This window comes from Culex quinquefasciatus, chromosome 2 (assembly GCF_015732765.1).
Source record: "Culex quinquefasciatus strain JHB chromosome 2, VPISU_Cqui_1.0_pri_paternal, whole genome shotgun sequence".
NCBI lineage: Eukaryota > Metazoa > Arthropoda > Insecta > Diptera > Culicidae > Culex > Culex quinquefasciatus.
In genome coordinates, this window is record NC_051862.1 from 56,853,956 (window position 1) to 56,873,655 (window position 19,700).

The following is a 19,700-nucleotide window of genomic DNA, read 5'->3' on the forward strand; positions in this document are numbered from 1 at the left end:
TACATCGAAAAATGAAGTTGAAAAATTTTTGCGACCTATATTTTGATTTAAAAAAAAAATCAGTATTGATTCAAAAATTCATAACTCGGTCAAAGATTTTTTGCACAACCTGGAAATTTCTGAAAAATTGGCATTTAATGTCCTCTAAATCATATCAAAAAATTAAAAATAAAGTTTTTTTGCAAATCATGTTTTAGTGACAAAAAATTAAATAAAAAATCACCAAAAAAATTTTTACCGTGTATCTTTTTCTTTCAGTGTAGTCTATATCCATACCTACAACTTTGCCGAAGACACCAAATCGATCAAAAAATTCCTTCAAAAGATACAGATTTTTGAATTTTCATGCATCATTTTTGTATGGACAGCTGCCAAATTTGTATGGAAAATTATATGGACAAACTAATGATGCAAAATGGCTTCTTTGGGCATACCGAAGGCACCAAAAAAGATTCAGTCGGATTAAAAAATACAAACAAAATCGAATGACCGAAATCTGAGAAAACTGCTCTGGTACGTTTTTCAAAAACGTACCATGGGATTTGAACACTTGGTTCGCATTTTCATGAACGCATGTTCACGATTTTGTGACAACGACCATTTAGTACTTTTCGATAAATCGAGTTTGATGGTAAATATTTACAGAACAATGGATTATGGAGTCAAACTTTTTGAACCAATCGGTTCGTAAACTATCGCTAAACAAACGCCCCAAGATTGAACTAATTTAGTTACACCAGTTAAAAGATACAGTAAATAATGTGAACAAAAATCAGAAAAGCACGTGTCATAAATGGGTAATTCTCTACCAACTCACACGAAATCGGGAAAAGTTGCCCCGACCCCTCTTCGATTTGCGTGAAACTTTGTCCTAAGGGGTAACTTTTGTTCCTGATCACGAATCCGAGATCAGTTTTTTATGCCTCGTGACGGAGGGGCGGTACGACCCCTTCCATTTTTGAACATGCGAAAAAAGAGGTGTTTTACAATTATGTGCAGCCTGAAACGGTGAAGAGATAGAAATTTGGTGTAAAATTAGACGCCCGATTTAATGGCGTACTCAGAATACCGAAAAATGTATTTTTCATCGAAAAAACACTTGAAAAGTTTTAAAAACTCAGCCATTTGCCGTTACTCGCCCGTAAAAAATTTTGGAACATGTCATTTTATGAGAAATGAGAAATTTAATGTACTTTTTGAATCTACATTGACCCAGAATGGTCATTTTGCCTTCCTCACTGAGGTAAGGCTATAATCCTGCTCTAAAAATGAACTTTGAATCAAAACGTCGTAGACACACCTTCATGTATACATATCGACTCAGAATCGGAAACTGAACAAATGTCTGTGTGTATGTGTGTTTATGTTTATTTCTTTATGTTTATGTTTATTTCTTTATGTTCATCTGACACTTTTGTCTTCATGAACTTGGGTGGGGAAAAGCCAGAGGCATAAAACCACCCTCAAGAACAACAATTATTACATTACAATGACCAGTTACAATTGATAAACTTAGAATTAAAATATCACAGCAGCTATCACAGTCAAGATGTAAACAAGAGCGATCTAAGTTTGCTTAAAAAACTATTTACAGACATTCCGAAGTCAAACACGTCGTAGACACAATTGAAGACATCACACATAGCCCGTATCGGTTCGTTCTGCCCGTAGAGAGTACGCTGGAGATCAAGACGAAGGAACTCTCGTGTCCTGAGTGGCCTTGGCATAACGTTGATATTCACTCTTTCCAGGATGTTGGGGGCGTCAACAGTACCTAAAAGAAGTTTTCCAATAAATGAGGCACGCAAAAATGTCCTACGTTGATCCAAGCTAGCCAAACCCAGGATTCTACGGCGGTTCTCGTAGGAGAGGGGAATGTTGTTGTCCGGTAGAGGATGGAAGCGCAAGGCGAACTTGGCAAACTTCTTCTGGACACGCTCAAACCTTGTTCTCCAGATTCGATCGTAAGGACTCCAAACAATAACCGCAAATTCCAGATGCGAACGAACAAGAGCATAGAACAGCACACGTAAACAGGACAGGTCACGGAACTCCTTTGCAGTTCTGATTAAAAATCCTAGATTCCTAATTGCCTTCGTGATGATGTTGCAGTAATGGTTGTTGTAAGTTAGTTTGGCATCCAGCAGGACACCAAGATCCTTCACAACATAGACCCGCTCCAGCGCTTCACCGCCAACAGCATAAGTCCAGACGACAGGTAGCCTTTTCCTTGTGAAAGAAATCACAGAGCATTTCTGGATACTCAGAGAGAGCAGATTTTTTTCGCACCAGTTTGCGAATGCGTTGATCAGGTCTTGGAGATATCGGCAGTCATCATCACTCTGGATCACGTGAAATATCTTCAGATCATCAGCATAAAGTAGTCTGCATCCAGCGGGAAGTACGAAGCTCACATCGTTGTAGTACGCAGAGAAAACATTGGCCCAATGTTGCTCCCTGGGGACTCCGGATGGACAGGTGATGGCAGAGGATTCGGCATTCCCCAGCTTGACAGTCATAGAACGATCGGTGAGGTAAGATTCGAACCAACGCACTAGACTGCTTGGCATGCCGAGGCGGTCAAGTTTGGCCAGCAGAATCTTGTGACTGATACGATCAAAAGCAGCTTTCAAATCAGTATACACCGCATCCACTTGTCCACCTCCTTCCATGTTCCTCAGGCAAAACGACGTAAATTCCACCAGATTCGTGTTCGTGGAGCGGCCAGTGAAAAATCCGTGTGTGTGTGTATGTGTGTGTGTATGTATGTATGTGACCAACAAACTAGCTCATGTTTCTCGACACTGGCTGAACCGATTTGACCCGAACCTGTTGCATTCGACTTGGTTTAGGGTCCCATAGATCGAGTTTTATACAGATTGAAGTTTTGATTAGTAGTTCAAAAGTTATGTATAAAAATGTGTTTTCACATATATCCGGATCTCACTTTAATGTATGTAAACTATGTCCGGGTCCATCATCCGACCCATCGTTGGTTAGGTTATCAAAAGACCTTTCCAACGAGCCTAAAACATTGAAGATCTGACAACCCTGTCTCGAGATATGGCCACTTAAGTGATATTGATGTACTTTTTGGAAGCCGGATCTCACTTAAATGTATGTAAACTATGTCCGGGTCCACCATCCGACCCATCGTTGGTTATGTTATCAAAAGAAATTTTCATTTCAAAATTTCTTGTTTTTTGTTTAACTTTTTAGGGTTATTTTTTAGAGTGTAACAATGTTGTACAAAGTTGTAGAGCAGACAATTACAAACATTTTGATGTATGAACATAAACATCACGAGTTATCGCGATTTTACGAAAAAAAGTTTTGAAAAAGTTACTTTTTGTGTTTCTCTTTGTTTCTTCGTCCGTGTCTGTCGTGGGTGACCATGAACGGCCATGATCAACGACGACTAACTTTTTCAAAACTTTTTTTCGTAAAATCGCGATAACTCGTGATGTTTATAAGCAAAACCCTTATGTTTACATATCATTTTTTTTGTAATTGTCTTGTAGAATATTTTTACACTCTGAAAATAACCCTGCAAAGTTAGAAAAAACATGAAATTTTAAAATGAAAATTTTTGTTCTAAATGAAAAAATGACCCTACTGGGTCAATGTAGATTCTAAAAGTACATTAAATTTCCCATAAAATGACATGTTCCAAACATTTTTACAGTCGAGGATCGGAAAACGGCAGATTTTTTAAAACTTTTTTAGTGTTTTTTTCGATGAAAAATACGTGAGTTGGCGGTGATATACCCAAGTATGTTTTGAAAGTGAATAATGTAGGGGAGAGTGGGGAGACTTGATTCCATGTTTTTGTATCGCACATAACTCTGTCAATTTCTCACAAAACTAGAACCAGCTCGGATGTCTTAAATCAACAGCTTGATTATCGACCTCTTGCGAGGTTGAAAGTTAGTCCAATTACAAACCAGAAGCATTTGCAGTTGATGTTGCACGGAAGGCATACAGCAGTGAGGTGGATTTAATAGTTTTTTTTTTACCTTTAAATTGCTGTATCTTTTTTATCAAAAATGGTGTTTGGTTTGGTTTACCTTATATTGTTTCTTTGAAAATACTATTTATTTTCTAGGGTTTCCTCTAATGTTTTGAAAAATTTGGTCGTAAAAGGCTACGGTTGCAAGTATAAAATTTAGTGTTTTCAACAATGTTGCTTGGATTGTCATGCCAAAAACTTTTTTGAAGAAAATCAATAAGAAAAATATTTTTAAAAGTAAAATTTTCTAAAATATCATGTCAACAATTGTGCAAGGTAATTCCATAAGAAGTTTGATCATATTTTAATCAAATTTGAAAACGAAGTTGACTTTATAGCTGTCTTCCTTTTATCTACAAGGACTTCGCCGCCCTGGGCTAATAAGTGTTTGAGTACGGCACGAAGCGACGGCGCTGGATACCCATATTTACTCTTAGCATTTAGAGCGCCCGCCGCAGGATTCAAACCAGCAACCTCTGGATTATTAGTGCAGTATCCAATTTTTTATGCTCGCGTTGTTTTAAAAGATTGTAATCAGTAGAAGAAAAAAAATATCAAGAAATAAAAAAAATCAACAATTTCATTTAGAACTCCAAACAAACACAACACTTTTCTTCTTCTACTGCTAGAAACACCACCGAAGACACAACCACTTTCTCTGGCCACTTGTTCATCCGTGAAAGAATCCCTCTTGAGAAGTTATACAACTGATGCTGGATGGTGGGTGGAGTTTAGGTGGCTTCCAACTTTAACCGGAGAAGCCCACCAGCAGGTCGTATCAGCCCTGGGTCCATCTCCGGTACACTCGGTCACGTAGAGCCGGGCTTGAAGCGGCTTGAATAATTGAACTTGAACTCTTTGCCAAGCCGGGGGAACCCAAGAAGGGGGGGGTCGATTCTTCGATACACGCCATATTGATTTGCATTAACATTCATTGAATTTCACCCGGGAGGATTGTCAGTCTGTCGAAGCGGAGCAATGTCGGAGTCTTGGGTGCGTGTGAATTGTTGTTTTCAGTTCGGTGAGCTTTGCTCGAGGTTGGTTGGGGTGTTTGAGGTGGATCGATTTCCCATTTGGGGGACTGGAATCGGTTCATTTTTCACCAGAAGAGCTTTTAATGATAGTCTCTTGTGGGTGTCGGTGTTGATCTGGGCAACAAATCTAATTTAGAAAGTAGTTGAACGGATTAATTGATGACATGGTTCGAACATCTTTGAACGAGCTATTTCGAACTACATGGTCTGTTACAGCACAGATCTATCTGGGCCCGGAATGCTGCTGATTGATTGAACTGTGAGCGTTCCAAACGACTAGGACGTGGGTGTTCTGAGGGCTGGTTTATTCATTCATGAAGGGACTATCTCTTACAAGGAATCGATGAAGCGATTTATATCTGGCATGTGTTTCTTCATTGAAATTGATGTCGACTTCACTTGAGCAGAAGATTCTTCGAATTAAGACAGGTCTGGCAAAGGAAATTGTTTAATTTTGTGCTACAAGCTTTTCAAGAGAGCAACGTGGGCTGACAAAATTTTTCAATTTATTGAAAATTTGAACTTTTTAAAATTATATAAATTTGTTTTCAAACTTCACTGTGATTTATTCCTGCACTTTGTTCCGCTTTTCACACCATTTATCTATCAAAGTCTTTTCCGCACCCTCACCACTCCCAGAAGGTACGACCAAAATTAAGTCCCGCTCACGCACGTGTCGATCACCTTGCCTCAAGACACGAACCGCTCCACAAAACTGCCAGCTGACGGAAAAGCGAAACGTGTCAGGTTACCGGCAGGATGTAAATTTATTTGCATTTCGTGACACCATCCGACCACGACCTGGAGTTCACCGAAAATGTATTGTTCGTTCATTTGGGCAGAGCCACCACACCCCGTGAACAGCTGCTAAACAAAAGGGATCCGATTTCCAACTTTGAAGTGGTAATCAATTAAGGGCGAGGAACCTTAACCAAGTGTTGCACGTTAAGGCACGTGCTGGCTCTTTGGGGTCTCGTAAAAGGTCAGAGGGGGGATTTCTGGGAATTAGAAGTGCCTTTCAAGTTGCCAAAACGAGAAATGCAAATGAGAAGGTGATTTGGATTGATGAGGTGGAAACAGACAGGTATTGTGTAACTTTGAAGAACTTATCACATCATCTTAGAAATTGTGTTAAAATTCAAAACGAACAAATCAACTTCAAGAAAAAGAATAACGCAATAAACAGCAAGTTTCCAACCTGCCAAAATCAACATCATTCAGTCATTTTCCAAGGAAACAAAAACATGATGCTGAGGCTCATTTGCTGCCACAACATGAACGAACAATCCGTAAATAAATCAACAATCCCTGGCGGAAAATGCCGGCACCACGCCAATCTGATACTTGCTCCCGATTTAGTATGCATGTATTGGGGCGAAGCCGGGTTAAACTAAAAGCTTTCCCCCGCAAGCTATGGCCATAAATTTCCAGCCCCAGTCAGTCAAGAGTCAAAGTCAGCAACGAAAAAGCATGCACACAAACTCGGGAACACACAACAATTTTGGCACACACACAAACCCACACAACCGCACAGTCATAGACAACTCAAGTGGAAAAGTTTCGGGCTTTTTATGATACTTGCTACGGTTTGGTTTGTATTTTTTTCAGCACCGGGCTTTTCTTTACGTCGCAAGGATTTTAACGCCTCGAGCAAGAAGGGACAGGGTTTTGATGGCAGGATTTTAGCATTTCGTGATGGGCAATCGGTGATCTGTGTGCCACATTTCGACGTCGTAGCAATCTTGGCGCTCCCACCATTTTGACGTTCCGAGAAAAACGCAATTTAAGAGCGAGTCCACGAGCAAAGCATACCCATCTCGCATCGACCTCACCAATCTGCCTGAAATTTTCAGGGGTTGTTTGTACATATAAAACTAGCATCTGGCCAAAATATGAGCACTCTAGGTCAACGGGAAGTGGGGCAAATCGGGACACAAAGTTTGAAGGTTCAAAAACGTCAAAAATCTTTAAAAGGCTGTAACTTGGGCAAAATTCAATTCAATTTAAAAATTCAAAATGCATCTGAAAGGGCTTAAAAAATGCAACAAAATGCAGGATAGAGCACCCCAATTGGTTAAATCTAAAGGGAGTTATTGACATTTTAGTGAAAAAATAGCATAATTTTCAAACTCAAATAAAAAAGTGTTCCATCCAGATATCAACTCGGTTCGACCTGCAGCTTATAGGGGACATCTGGGACTACCATCTGAGACTGAGAACGCTTTGGGTAAGGCAGTTTAACATATTAAATAGACACTTTTACTTTTAGTGAATTTTTTGGTTGTAAATTTTTGCTCGGGGGACCCCTTAGATCCCATTTTCTGATAATAATTTTATCATATTCGTGTTCCTGAGACAATTTCACAATAGAAACATGCATAAAAATGTTTATTTTCATCCATTTTAACCCTTTAAAAAATGAAAGTTAAAAAAAAATTTAGATGCTGCTTTTTTTCTGGTGTCATCTAGTATCCTTGGAAACGAACTTGAATTTCAATAAATGTGAATCGAAGATTTTTTTTTAACTTTCATTTTTTAAAGGGTTAAAATGGATGAAAATAAACATTTTTATGCATGTTTCTATTGTGAAATTGTCTCAGGAACACGAATATGATAAAATTATTATCAGAAAATGGGATCTAAGGGGTCCCCCGAGCAAAAATTTACAACCAAAAAATTCACTAAAAGTAAAAGTGTCTATTTAATATGTTAAACTGCCTTACCCAAAGCGTTCTCAGTCTCAGATGGTAGTCCCAGATGTCCCCTATGAGCTGCAGGTCGAACCGAGTTGATATCTGGATGGAACACTTTTTTATTTGAGTTTGAAAATTATGCTATTTTTTCACTAAAATGTCAATAACTCCCTTTAGATTTAACCAATTGGGGTGCTCTATCCTGCATTTTGTTGCATTTTTTAAGTTCTTTCAGACGCATTTTGAATTTTTAAATTAAATTGAATTTTGCCCAAGTTACAGCCATTTTACGATTTTTGACGTTTTTGAACCTTCAAACTTTGTGTCCCGATTTGCCCCACTTCCCGTTGACTTAGAGTGCTCATATTTTGGCCAGATGCTAGTTTTATATGTACAAACAACCCCTGAAAATTTCAGGCAGATTGGTGAGGTCCAAACGACGTCCCATACAAAGGGGTATGCCCTGTTCGTGGACTCGCTCTTAATGTTTGACCTTAACAAAAACGAAAGTAAGCAATGTGAACAATAACAAACACGTTTTGTTTGGCTGACCATTCTGTGCATTGCCCCAAAGTTTGGTTGAAGTTGGTTGCTGGAATCCCGAGTTATAATTACAAATGTTTACGGTAGTCTAACTTGTACGTGCGACAAACACGTTCTGACCTGAAATCCCTTTGGTCAATTGTCGCACTTACATCAATTTTCAGTGAGTGACAAGATGGCACGACAAGATTAAAACTACTTTCATATAAAAAGTGACAAAAAATTTCGGAGATTTTTGGGATTTCATTGAATATCTCAGGATTGAAATCGAATTTTGAGGATCTGTGAATGTTAAAAGATGAGTTATTGTTAGCTGCACAAAATGGCGTTCTGAACTCAATTTGGCCCAAAATGCACGTACGACAAGTTAGCACGACGGCGACGATTTGACGGTTTTTTGGTGGGTGGTAAAATTTAACAGCTTTTTTTTGGACTCAGAAAATCTAAAACTTGTATTTTGAATCAACTAAAATTAACTTTTGCAATTTCGTCGTGAAACTACTTCCGTTTCCTGTCATTCTCAAACGATGAAACAGCCTACTTTTCTCTACCAAAAATAACAGAACCGAAAAGAAGCCTTTTTCAAAACCAAATGCTGAAAAATTCTACTTTTCAGCACTGAAATGGATGCTTGAAAAGTTTGATTCCAGTTTAAATCTAATCTAATCTAATCTAATCAGACCCTATCGCAGCCAATCTTTCGAAGGGATCCTGGAAAGTGCCTTACACAGAAAAAAAAAACAATTCTCGTAATCGTGAATTAAGTTCACGAATGTGAGAACCACGAAGGAATTTATTCATGAGTATGGTGCATTTGCTCCATAAACGTGTATATATTCCTTCGTGGTTCTCGCATTCGTTAATTTAATTCACGATTTTGAGAATTGATTTTTTTTAAGTGTGAATTTGATTATTAAAACTCAGTTGTGAATTTTCTGCTCTTTGAAAATATTTGAAATATTTTGTGATAAGCGCTTATTTTTTAATTATTTTTGATAAAAAGAACAGAAAATTCCCACAAGAGTCTCTTTTTAAACATTGCCAATCGAACCATTAGTTTTTGAGACATAGCGAGTAAAAAAATGAGAACAAAAACACTGAGAAACTATTTTTCTTCTTTATAACGGTGTATCTCAGCAAACAGCAGTCCAAATATCAAAGACAAAAAATGGTAATTGTAGGAAATTTTCTAACATTTTCAAAATAGTTTTTTGCAGAAGTGCATTTTTCGGGAAAAAATACCTATAAATCAAAAACAGGGAGTCATTTTTTATTGAAATTTTTTTTTGAGCATAAGATTTTGTTTTAAAATATTTTCGACATTTTCCAGAACGTACAAATTTTCAAGAAGGCTTTTTTCAACCATCGCAAGCTTTAACGCCAAAAGGTGTCTTTTTTAGCTATCTAAAAAAAAAATAGCAAAAAAATTAAAACTTAGAATTTTGTGAATTCAACTTTTAGTGATAAAAAGACATATAAAAAATTCGGATAAAAAAATCTCTTCTCTAGGTATAGATTTTTGAATATTCACATGACCAGACAGCAAAATAGTATGCCTTGTATGAAAAACCAAAATTAAAAATTGTTTCTTTTGACGTAGGGAATGCATGAACAAAATTTCATCCAAATAAAAACATGCAAAATACAAAAAAAAAACATTAAAACATGCAAAATTCTATACAATTACTGCATTAATAAGGACTAAAACACCTACATTTTTTTTAAATTAATAGTTGAAAAATCGGTAAAATTTAGATCGGTAAACCATCTGTCAAAACGAACCAAATTTTACCGGTTTTTACGATGAACAATAATTAACTTCATTACCGGATTTCGGTTCTTTTTTCACAGAATTCGGTAATTTTCAGTTTACCGAACTTTTCAGCAGTTGGAAAATCGTCAAACTTTGCCGAATTTGGTTAAAAAATCTATGTCTAATAATCGGAAAAAAATCAAATATTTTTGAAACAATGCAAAACATCAAATGACATTTATATAATCAAAACCATTATCAAAGCAATGTATCAATATTTTGGAGTCCTATTTTAAGCTTATAACAAAATAAAAATCTGATTTAGAAAACAATTACACTTTTTTTTCAAAAATGCTGCAACAAATCTTTTTTAAATAAGAAGTTGAAAACAAGGGTACTGATTGCTCAAAATCAACCACTCCATTCGCGAGCACAAATAGCAGGCGACGCGATACTGCCCTGATGAATTCCTACTGTTTGTCACTTTGAAACCATTCGCTCCCGAACTCTCTCTTTTCTACTCTCCTTCTCTCTCTGATCGGCTCAGTCTCCGAACGGTTCAGACAGGCCGATCGTCTCCGATCACTCTGAACTGAAAACATTTTTTCTCTGATGCGGTGCGTTATACTCATTGATTTGGGTTGACTAAAATCAATGTTATCAATTAAATTGTGCATTTATTTTGATTTCATAACATTATAGACACCATTCAAAGAAACTTCCACCAAGAAAATATCAAATTGATGGCAAACTGAGGGCGTGAAGACAAAATGACTGCCGCGCTGGCATTTTGTGAGAGTGGCTCTTCGCTGAGCATGGTAGTGTGTGAGTGTCGTCGAGCGACGGAGTAGGCAAATATTTTCACGATGTATTTGTTCGCTGAGTGAACAGTTCGGGCCACTCGCTGGCTGCTTGCCAGACTCATTCGCTCATGAATGCTAGCGGGTTAGAATAGGCGACGAATGGATAGGCGATGAGTGAGTGGTTTCTGTTCATTGAACCGAAAATCAGGACCCTTGGTTAAAAATAATTGATGATATTTACGTCTACAAAAGTCACCCAATAAGTGTTTAACCGAATTTGGTATACAAAAATTTGTGAAATTTAGATCGGTAAACAAACTGTGTAACAGCACTCCGTTTTTAGGTGAAAATAATCAATAATTAATTTGAAGTAATATTTTACCGAATTCAATAGTTTTCAAGCTTGACGACAGTTCAAGAAAGTTGAAAAATCGGTGAAACTTTATCGACGTGGTATGTAAATATTATTGTGTTCATTTTCAAAATACACACTTAAGTTTTTGCCCATTTCGGTAAAAAAAAAGGTATTCATAATAGTTTTCAACCATTCTTACCGATTAACATTTCAACTAAATCGGAGCACTTTTGATCTAGATCCTGCTGGTTTGATATGGAATCACTGTAAAATAAATGAGCTTTTTAGGATAGTAATTTAATTTCGAATTCACATTAAGAATTTAATAAACAGTGATGAATTTCAGTCAAGTTTCGCTGATGATAAAGCAAACATAAAACACAGTTAATTCAAGCTCAAAGATAAATAACGCTAAAGTATCTCATGCTACGAAACTTTTACCTAATCCCGATCCAATCGCCCGAGTGTGAATAGGAGTTTGTCAACATAACTCCTGGCGGGGAGACCAAACACGAACACGATAACACTTTGGTCCCTGCAGCACACTGCTGCTTCTCTCCCTCAACGCCACCAAAACTAACCGAAAAGATAATTTCCAAAGTCGTTACGACGACACTTTTCACCCCATCCACTCCGACTCCAACTACCATTTGCTGCTACCGATGTTGAGCCAAAGTTTACCACATCAGATAGCTACTGCACTGCTAACCCTGGACTAGACTAGACTAGTCTCTCCGTCCACAGTTAAGCCACTTTCCCCGGGGATCATTTGCTCTATAATTTACCACAATAAGTCGTCGGCCAAAGTTGGCAAATGTCACTCCTGAACACACCGACACACACTGACATTCCACCTCGTAAATGGACCATTGCTCTAATGACCTCTTCCACTCAACTAGGTATCATGGCTGGCTCGAACCGTTCCGGAGATTTGGCGGACGCACAAAAGAGTATCCCGATCGGTACGATCGGCGCCATCCTGACGACCTCGACCGTGTACCTGTCTTGCGTGATGCTCTTCGCCGGTACTGTGGACAATTTGCTGCTGCGTGACAAGTGAGTTTGGGGCCGATTCTCAACGAGTTTCGTTTTGCAACGTTGTTTTTCACGCTTTCAAAATTCGATTTTTTCAGCACTCATCTTGTTTATCCTACTGGGTAAACTCGATGCTCGTGCTTCATTTTTTAGTATCAAATCTTCCCATAATCGGAATTTGAATCTATAAATTGAACTGTTCTGTTGTCATTTCCCAAAGAATTTCTCATCGAACCAAATCTGCTGTCTGAATTTTTTTTTTTTTTTTTTGAATTAAATATACTTTATTGAATCTTTCTTATAATAATTACATTTGGTTTACATAATAAGTGGTCAGCTGTGGCTCTTCAGCTTTAGTTTGCTTTTCGTGATTTAAACACTGTTCATGTTCATAACTTTAAAAGTATATGATTTATCATTTTTGTAACACTAGGTACAATGAAGAAAAAAAAATTTATTTAAGAAAACATAACCTAACCTAAAACTAACTTAATCTTACCATAAACTAAACCAATCCTTGAATCAAGGGGTATTCAGATATAGCACATTTTTCCCTGAATTTCAAACATTTTTCTTGAATCTTCTGATCCAACATTTTTACTTCTGCTAATTCATGAACCTCACTTGATCTTGTCCAGCCAGGAACATTCAAAACCATTTTGAGTACCTTGTTTTGGACACGCTGGAGCTTCAATTTATGAGTTCTAGCGCAACACTCCCAAACAGGTACTGCATACTCAATAACGGGGTAAATTATTTGTTTGTAAACTGCTAGCTTATTTTTCAAAGATAGCTTTGATTTTCTGTTAATTAAAGGATACAAACACCTGATGAGAATGCTGCACTTGTTCAATATTTTATCTACATGCTGCCGAAACAATAGTTTCGAGTCAAGTATGAGACCTAAATAGACAACTTCCTTTGACCAGGGTATTGAAACATCATTCATTTTAATCAAAACATCATCCTTTGGGACAAATCGGGCCGATTTGGAAAGTGGAAAAATGATGGTTTGAGTTTTGGCTGCATTTATGCGAATTTTCCAGTCGCCAAAGTATTCGGAAAGAACGTCAAGACCCTTCTGAAGACGGCCAACTAAATATCTGGTTATTTTACCCTTATAAATAACGGCAGTGTCATCAGCAAAAAGTGACAACACACCATTACCAGGAAGAGTAGGCAAATCAGATGTAAAAATATTGTACAGAAGTGGGCCAAGAATACTTCCTTGGGGAACCCCAGCATCAATGTTGAATAATCCAGAAGCAATCCCATTCAGAAAAACCCTGAACGATCTCTCCGAAAGATAGTGCTGGATAATTTTGATAAGATACATTGGAAAACCGTATAAATACAGTTTATGTATCAAACCATCATGCCAAACATTGTCAAAAGCCTTCTCAACATCCAACAAAGCCATAGCAGTTGATTTAGACTCAAGCTTGTTCTGCTTGATGATTTTAGTTACTCTCGTAAGCTGATGAGCAGTATTATGTCCCTTTCGGAAGCCAAACTGCTCATTCAAAATTATATTATTATCGTTGGTAAAATCCAAAAGCCTTGAATAGATGACCTTCTCAAAGAGTTTGGACAGACTACTCAAAAGACTAATGGGACGATAACTTGTTGGCGATGTTGGATCTTTTGAGGCTTCAAAATTGGTATGACTTTGCCCAGCTTCCAATTGGTGGGGAAGTAACCAAGTTGCAAACATTTATTGAAAATATTGGCTAGATGTTGAAAGAACTGATCACTCTGTTTTTTCAACACTAGATTAAAAATGTTATCAAAGCCAGGAGCTTTCATATTTTTCATTTGTTTAACTGCAACTTTGACTTCCTCACCAGAAACATGGGAATCTGCAGGAAATTCAAAGGTAGAGTCATTGATTGTTGAAATACTATTGGCAACTGATGTTTCTTTACGGCTGGTCATGGAAGCGCCAAGATTATGTGAACTAACAAAATGAAGCCCAAGTGCATTTGCCTTTTCCTCGGATGTAATCAAAGGAGAATCCTCAACAATAAGAGGAGGAATAGGCTTTGGTTTGTTTTTAAGAACTTTTGAAAGTTTCCAAAATGGTTTTGAATAATTCCCAAGCTGGCTTACATGTTTTGAAAATTCTTGATTTCTGATATTGTCAAGTCGGTCTTGTATGATTTTGTTCAAATTGTTCACTGAAATCTTTTGTCATAGTCCCCAGTCCGTTGATATTGTCTCCTATAAACATTCCTAAGTCTAATCAAGTGTTTAGTATCTACGTCAATATCAGTTACCTTAAAATTAACAGGAACCTCCCGAACGTTGGCAGCCTCTGCTTGGTTGATAGCCTGCTGGATCACCTCCAGCGAACGATCAATATCGGCAGAAGTTTCCGGGTGTTGATCATAGTCGATGTTGCTGTCGACCACTTGCTGAAACTGCTGCCAGTCAACGTTGTGGTAATCTTTCCGGGTTGGTTGCCGCTGCGGAGTAACGGAAGCTCCAACCTCCACAACCACCGGATAGTGATCAGAACTCAACTCTTCAAACACCTCAGGATGAGCCACGTTCTCAGCCATATTGGTAATGAAGAAGTCGATGATTGAGTGATTCCCAGACCGAGCCACCCTCGTTGGACGATCCGGACTCACAACGTTGTAGTATCCGTTTTGCAGATCGTTGTGCAGAATCACTCCGTTCCGATTCCTCCTGCTGTTGCCCCAAACTTCATGCTTCGCGTTGAGGTCACCAGCGATGATGTACTTTGCGCTCCGCCGTGTCAGCTTCTGGATATCGCTCTTCAGTTTTGCTGCTGAACCATCTCTGGCATTCACCTGACGTGGGCAGTATGCAGCAATGAAGAGTACTGGGCCAACCGAAGTGGGAATTTCCACCCAACGGCCTCGATGATGTCCAGCTTAAAGTGTGGCAGCCGGCGTGGCTTGAGATCACGATGAACAGCGACAAGCACACCTCCTCCTCCAGAGGTGGTCCTATCGAGCTGCGTCGCGATCTTGTAGTTTTGCAGATAAACTTTTTCACCGGGCTTCAGATGAGTTTCCGTGATGGCAGCTACGTCGATCTCCTTCTCGCGAAGAAAATCCACCAGCTCTAAGTTCTTCCTCCTAATGGAGCAAGCGTTCCAATTCAGCAGCTTGAGGGACCTACGATCCATACTGGATGACGAACGAGGTCAGCACTTCAATCTGCTGGGTCTTGGTTTTGCATCCACGCAGTGCAGCGGACATCTGTTTGAAAATATTGAGGAGTTCGGTTGAGGTGTAAAGATCATTACCATTTTCCTCAACTGCTGGTTCTTGGGTTGGTCTTGGCTCCTGGCTGAAGCCCGGTGGTGGCGGTCTCGGCTCCTGGCTGGAACCCGGCCGTGGATGATTCATCTCAGCTCTCTTCCTGGGATCCAACGGCAACGGTGCCAAGTTCGGGACCTGGCGTCGCGGTTGAAGAGGTGGAAAATTTTGCTCCACCAGGGCTGGAGGAGTTCTACGACGCTGAGGCTGATTCTTCGTCGATGCTTGCTGCCGAATTTTCACGAACTCAGCTCTCTTGGGGCACTTTCGGTCGGTTGACGAGTGCTCACCGTTGCAGTTGAGGCACTTCACCAGCGAATCTTGGATGCACTGGGATGTGATGTGCGCATCGGTACCACATTTGGCGCAACGACGCTTCAGGTGGCAGTTCTTACCTCCGTGCCCGAAACCCAGGCAGTTGAAGCATTGTGTGACGTCACGATGCACTGGTCGGTATCGCTCCCACGACACGATAATGTTGAAAACCGCTCGAATTGCCTTCAGCTCAGGAAGCGTCGTCGATCCCTTAGCCAAATGCAGCAGGTAGAGCTGGTCACGGTACTTGATGTCTTTGTTGCGTCGGCTCATTTTGTGCACGGCCAACACATCCAGTTTCAAAACTTTTAGCTCGGCAGCTAATTCCTCCACTGGCATGTCGTACAGACCTCTGACGACGATTTTGTACGGCTTATCCATGACGACATCATGGGTAAAGTACTCCGCCTCGTTTTCGGTCAAGTAATCCTTGACCAGTTGATAGTGCTGCCTGGATTGCACCAGCACCTTAAATCCGTCCTGACACAGACGAATGTTGCCTTGGACTTTCCCAGACTTGATGAGTTCAACCAGCCCCGCTCGAAAGTCGATCGTTGCTGCTGATTGCCGCACATAAAAAGGAGGCAGTTTCTCCTTTCGCTGTTTCACTTCATTCTCCTTTGCTTCCGCTACCTGGTCCTCGTCAGGCAGTCCAGCAAACTTGTTGTTCTTCAAAAGCTGCTCCTCGTGCGATGAAGAGTTCTCCTCCTCCTCATCCATCGGTACAGTACCGTCGCTCTTTTTCGTCTTTTTGCTGATCGATGTCACTTCCAAAAGCACCTTCCTCTTGGAAATCCCCGGTTTTTGGCCATCAGTTGGGGCCTCAACCTTCCTTTTGGAAATTCCCACTTTTTTGCCTGCTTGAGCCGCAGGTAGGGCAATATTGCCGGCGTTTTGCGCCGGGACGCGACGAGTCATGTTGATTCAGACAACCTTCACCAACGAATGCTCGGATAACAATGATCTGCTGTCTGTCTTCCCGCCCCCTCCACAGATTCGGACAATCGATAGGTGGTAAACTAGTCGTGGCGAACATGGCCTGGCCGAACCAGTGGGTCATCCTGATTGGTTCGTTCCTGTCAACCCTCGGTGCCGGTCTGCAGAGCTTAACAGGCGCGCCCCGGCTGCTGCAGGCCATCGCCAAGGACGGCATCATCCCGTTCCTGGAGCCGTTCGCCGTGTCATCGAAGCGTGGCGAACCGACCCGGGCCCTGCTCCTGACGCTGCTAATCTGCCAGAGTGGCATCCTGCTCGGAAACGTCGACCTGCTCGCCCCGCTGCTGTCCATGTTCTTCCTGATGTGCTACGGCTTCGTGAATCTGGCCTGCGCCGTCCAGACGCTGCTGCGGACCCCCAACTGGCGGCCACGCTTCAAGTACTACCACTGGTCAGTATTCCCTCTGCCGAAAATGTGCCATGTCACGCACCATGCGAAACCAAATGGGAGACCACGACCGGCCGTTACTCGGCACATTTCGGTGGCAAATCGGTGAAAATAATGCATTGTGACTTGTGGTGGATGACCGCCGAGCTCCAATTTCAATCACGTCCCGTTTTGGTCAACCGCTAGAACCCACAAAAAAAGCTCACAGATATCAAATCACATGTCACACGTCAAGTGCGAGAGTATCGGTGACTAGCAATTAATTTATCTTTTTTTTCCGTTTCCGTTTCCTGTTTGTTTTTTTTTTTTCACTCTCCCACTTCTAACAAACAACGATACAGGTCTCTGTCGCTGATTGGGCTGACACTGTGCATGTCGATTATGTTCATGACGTCGTGGTACTTTGCGCTGATCGCCATGGGATTGGCCGTGCTCGTCTACAAGTACATTGAGTACAGAGGGTAAGTGAGCCTTCTCTTTATTAGATTAAAAATGATGCAGTAAACAATGGTTTTGCAAAAGTTGTAGGTTATAATTATGACTTTTCAGAGAAAATTAGAACACAAAAAACTTTCATTGTCATGTTTAATTTGTTATGGATAAAAGCTCAAATCCCCAAATACGTATTTTAATTTTTTGTTTTAATGGACTAAGTAAAACATTTTCTGATCCATAGTGCGTCCACACCCTGGGAATTCCCGGAACAAAATTCCCGGGATTTTCCCAAAACCGAATCACGGAATATTTTATATTTTGTCCGAAATTGAAAAATGTGGTAGTGGAATTGGTACTAAAATTTTAGTTTGGCATATCAAAAAATGTATTATTTGATCAACTTTGTTTTTCAGTACAGTTAGAAATGAATAAAGAGCAATTCCATGTCAAATAGGGAATCGGTTGTACCCGACCCTCTCCGATTTCATTGAAACTTTGTAGACATGTTATCCTAGGCATATATAAGCCATTTTTGTGTATATGGAGTCAGTTATACTCGATAATGACATTTGAGAAGGGTGTAAGTGTTTTAAATATTTTTGTATTTCGTAATTTAAATATTGCTGTATCTCGAAGCCGTTGCATCGTATCAAAAAGTGGTCAAATACAAACTTGTAGGAAATTTGACGGGCTTTCCGAAAAAATACACTGAAAGAAAAAAACACTCCACTTTTATGAGATTTTTTGATTTTTAAGATTAAAAGTCAAATTTAAAGGTGAGTCCATGATTTTTTTTCGTTCAAAATTTTTGTGAAAATAGCCTAAGATGTTACAAAAAGACTCACGAAAAATGCAGGATGGAGCAACTCACTTAAAAAAATACAAAAATCATTTACTGAAACTGTTTTTTTGTAAAGTGCTCTAAACGTCAAAATTTTCAAAAACTGAATACGGGAATCGATTCTCCAGACAATTTTACACAAAAGTCTCCAGATTAACCATTGTCCTAAGTCCAATCCTTGTGAAGTTACAGCGGTTTTAAAAATAAAAATGTTGAAAAAATAGGATTTTTGATGGTTTTTGGCAATTTCTATTTGACCGACTTGATTTTTCAGTTTCAAAAATATTTTTACCGGAAAGCTCGTTCGATTTCCCATAAGCTTGTCTTTAACCACATTTCAATTGGATGTACGGGCTTACAGATATAAGCTAATTACATTGCTCATAACTGAAAACATAATATTTTTTCAGTGCAGTATAGTAACCTGGATAGTAAATTAGCTTATATCTGTAAGCCCATACATCCAATTGAAATGTGGTCAAAGATAGACTTATGGGAAATTGAACGAGCTTTCCGGTAAAAATATTTTCGAGACTGAAAAATCAAGTCGGTCAAATAGAAATTGCCAAAAACCATCAAAAAACCTATTTTTTCAACATTTTTATTTTTAAAACCGCAGTAACTTCACAAGGATTGGACTTAGGACAATGGTCATATGGAGACTTTTATGTAAAATTGTCTGGAGAATCGATTCCCGTATTCAGTTTTTGAAAATATTGACGTTTAGAGCACTTTTCAAAAAAAACAGTTTCAGTAAATGATTTTTGTATTTTTTTAAGTGAGTTGCTCCATCCTGCATTTTTCGTGAGCCTTTTTGTAACATCTTAGGCTATTTTCACAAAAATTTTGAACGAAAAAAAATCGTGGGCTCACCTTCAAATTTGACTTTTAATCTTAAAAATCAAAAATCTCATAAAAGTGGAGTGTTTTTTTCTTTCAGTGTATTTTTTTCGGAAAGCCCGTCAAATTTCCTACAAGTTTGTCTTTGACCACTTTTTGATACGATGCAACGGCTTCGAGATACAGCAATATTTAAATTACGAAATACAAAAATATTTAAAACACTTACACCCTTCTCAAATGTCATTATCGAGTATAACTGACTCCATATACACAAAAATGGCTTATATATGCCTAGAATAACATATCTACAAAGTTTCATTGAAATCGGAGAGGGTCGAGAAAAAAGTACCTAAAAAATTCCTGTTTT

The 19,700-nt window shown here is 39.2% G+C and overlaps 1 protein-coding gene across 5 annotated transcripts in view; it reads left to right on the plus strand.

Moving 5' to 3' along the window:
* The window catches only part of LOC6052069 (solute carrier family 12 member 4), a 567,840-nt gene that overhangs the window by 502,677 nt on the left and 45,463 nt on the right, over positions 1-19,700 (plus strand). For all 5 annotated transcript variants that reach the window (XM_038253584.1, XM_038253585.1, XM_038253587.1 and 2 more), the window contains 3 exons: positions 12,090-12,246; positions 16,825-17,217; positions 17,556-17,675. In XM_038253584.1, coding sequence (XP_038109512.1) covers positions 12,090-12,246; positions 16,825-17,217; positions 17,556-17,675 — 670 coding nt within the window. The remainder of the gene's footprint in view (positions 1-12,089; positions 12,247-16,824; positions 17,218-17,555; positions 17,676-19,700) is intronic.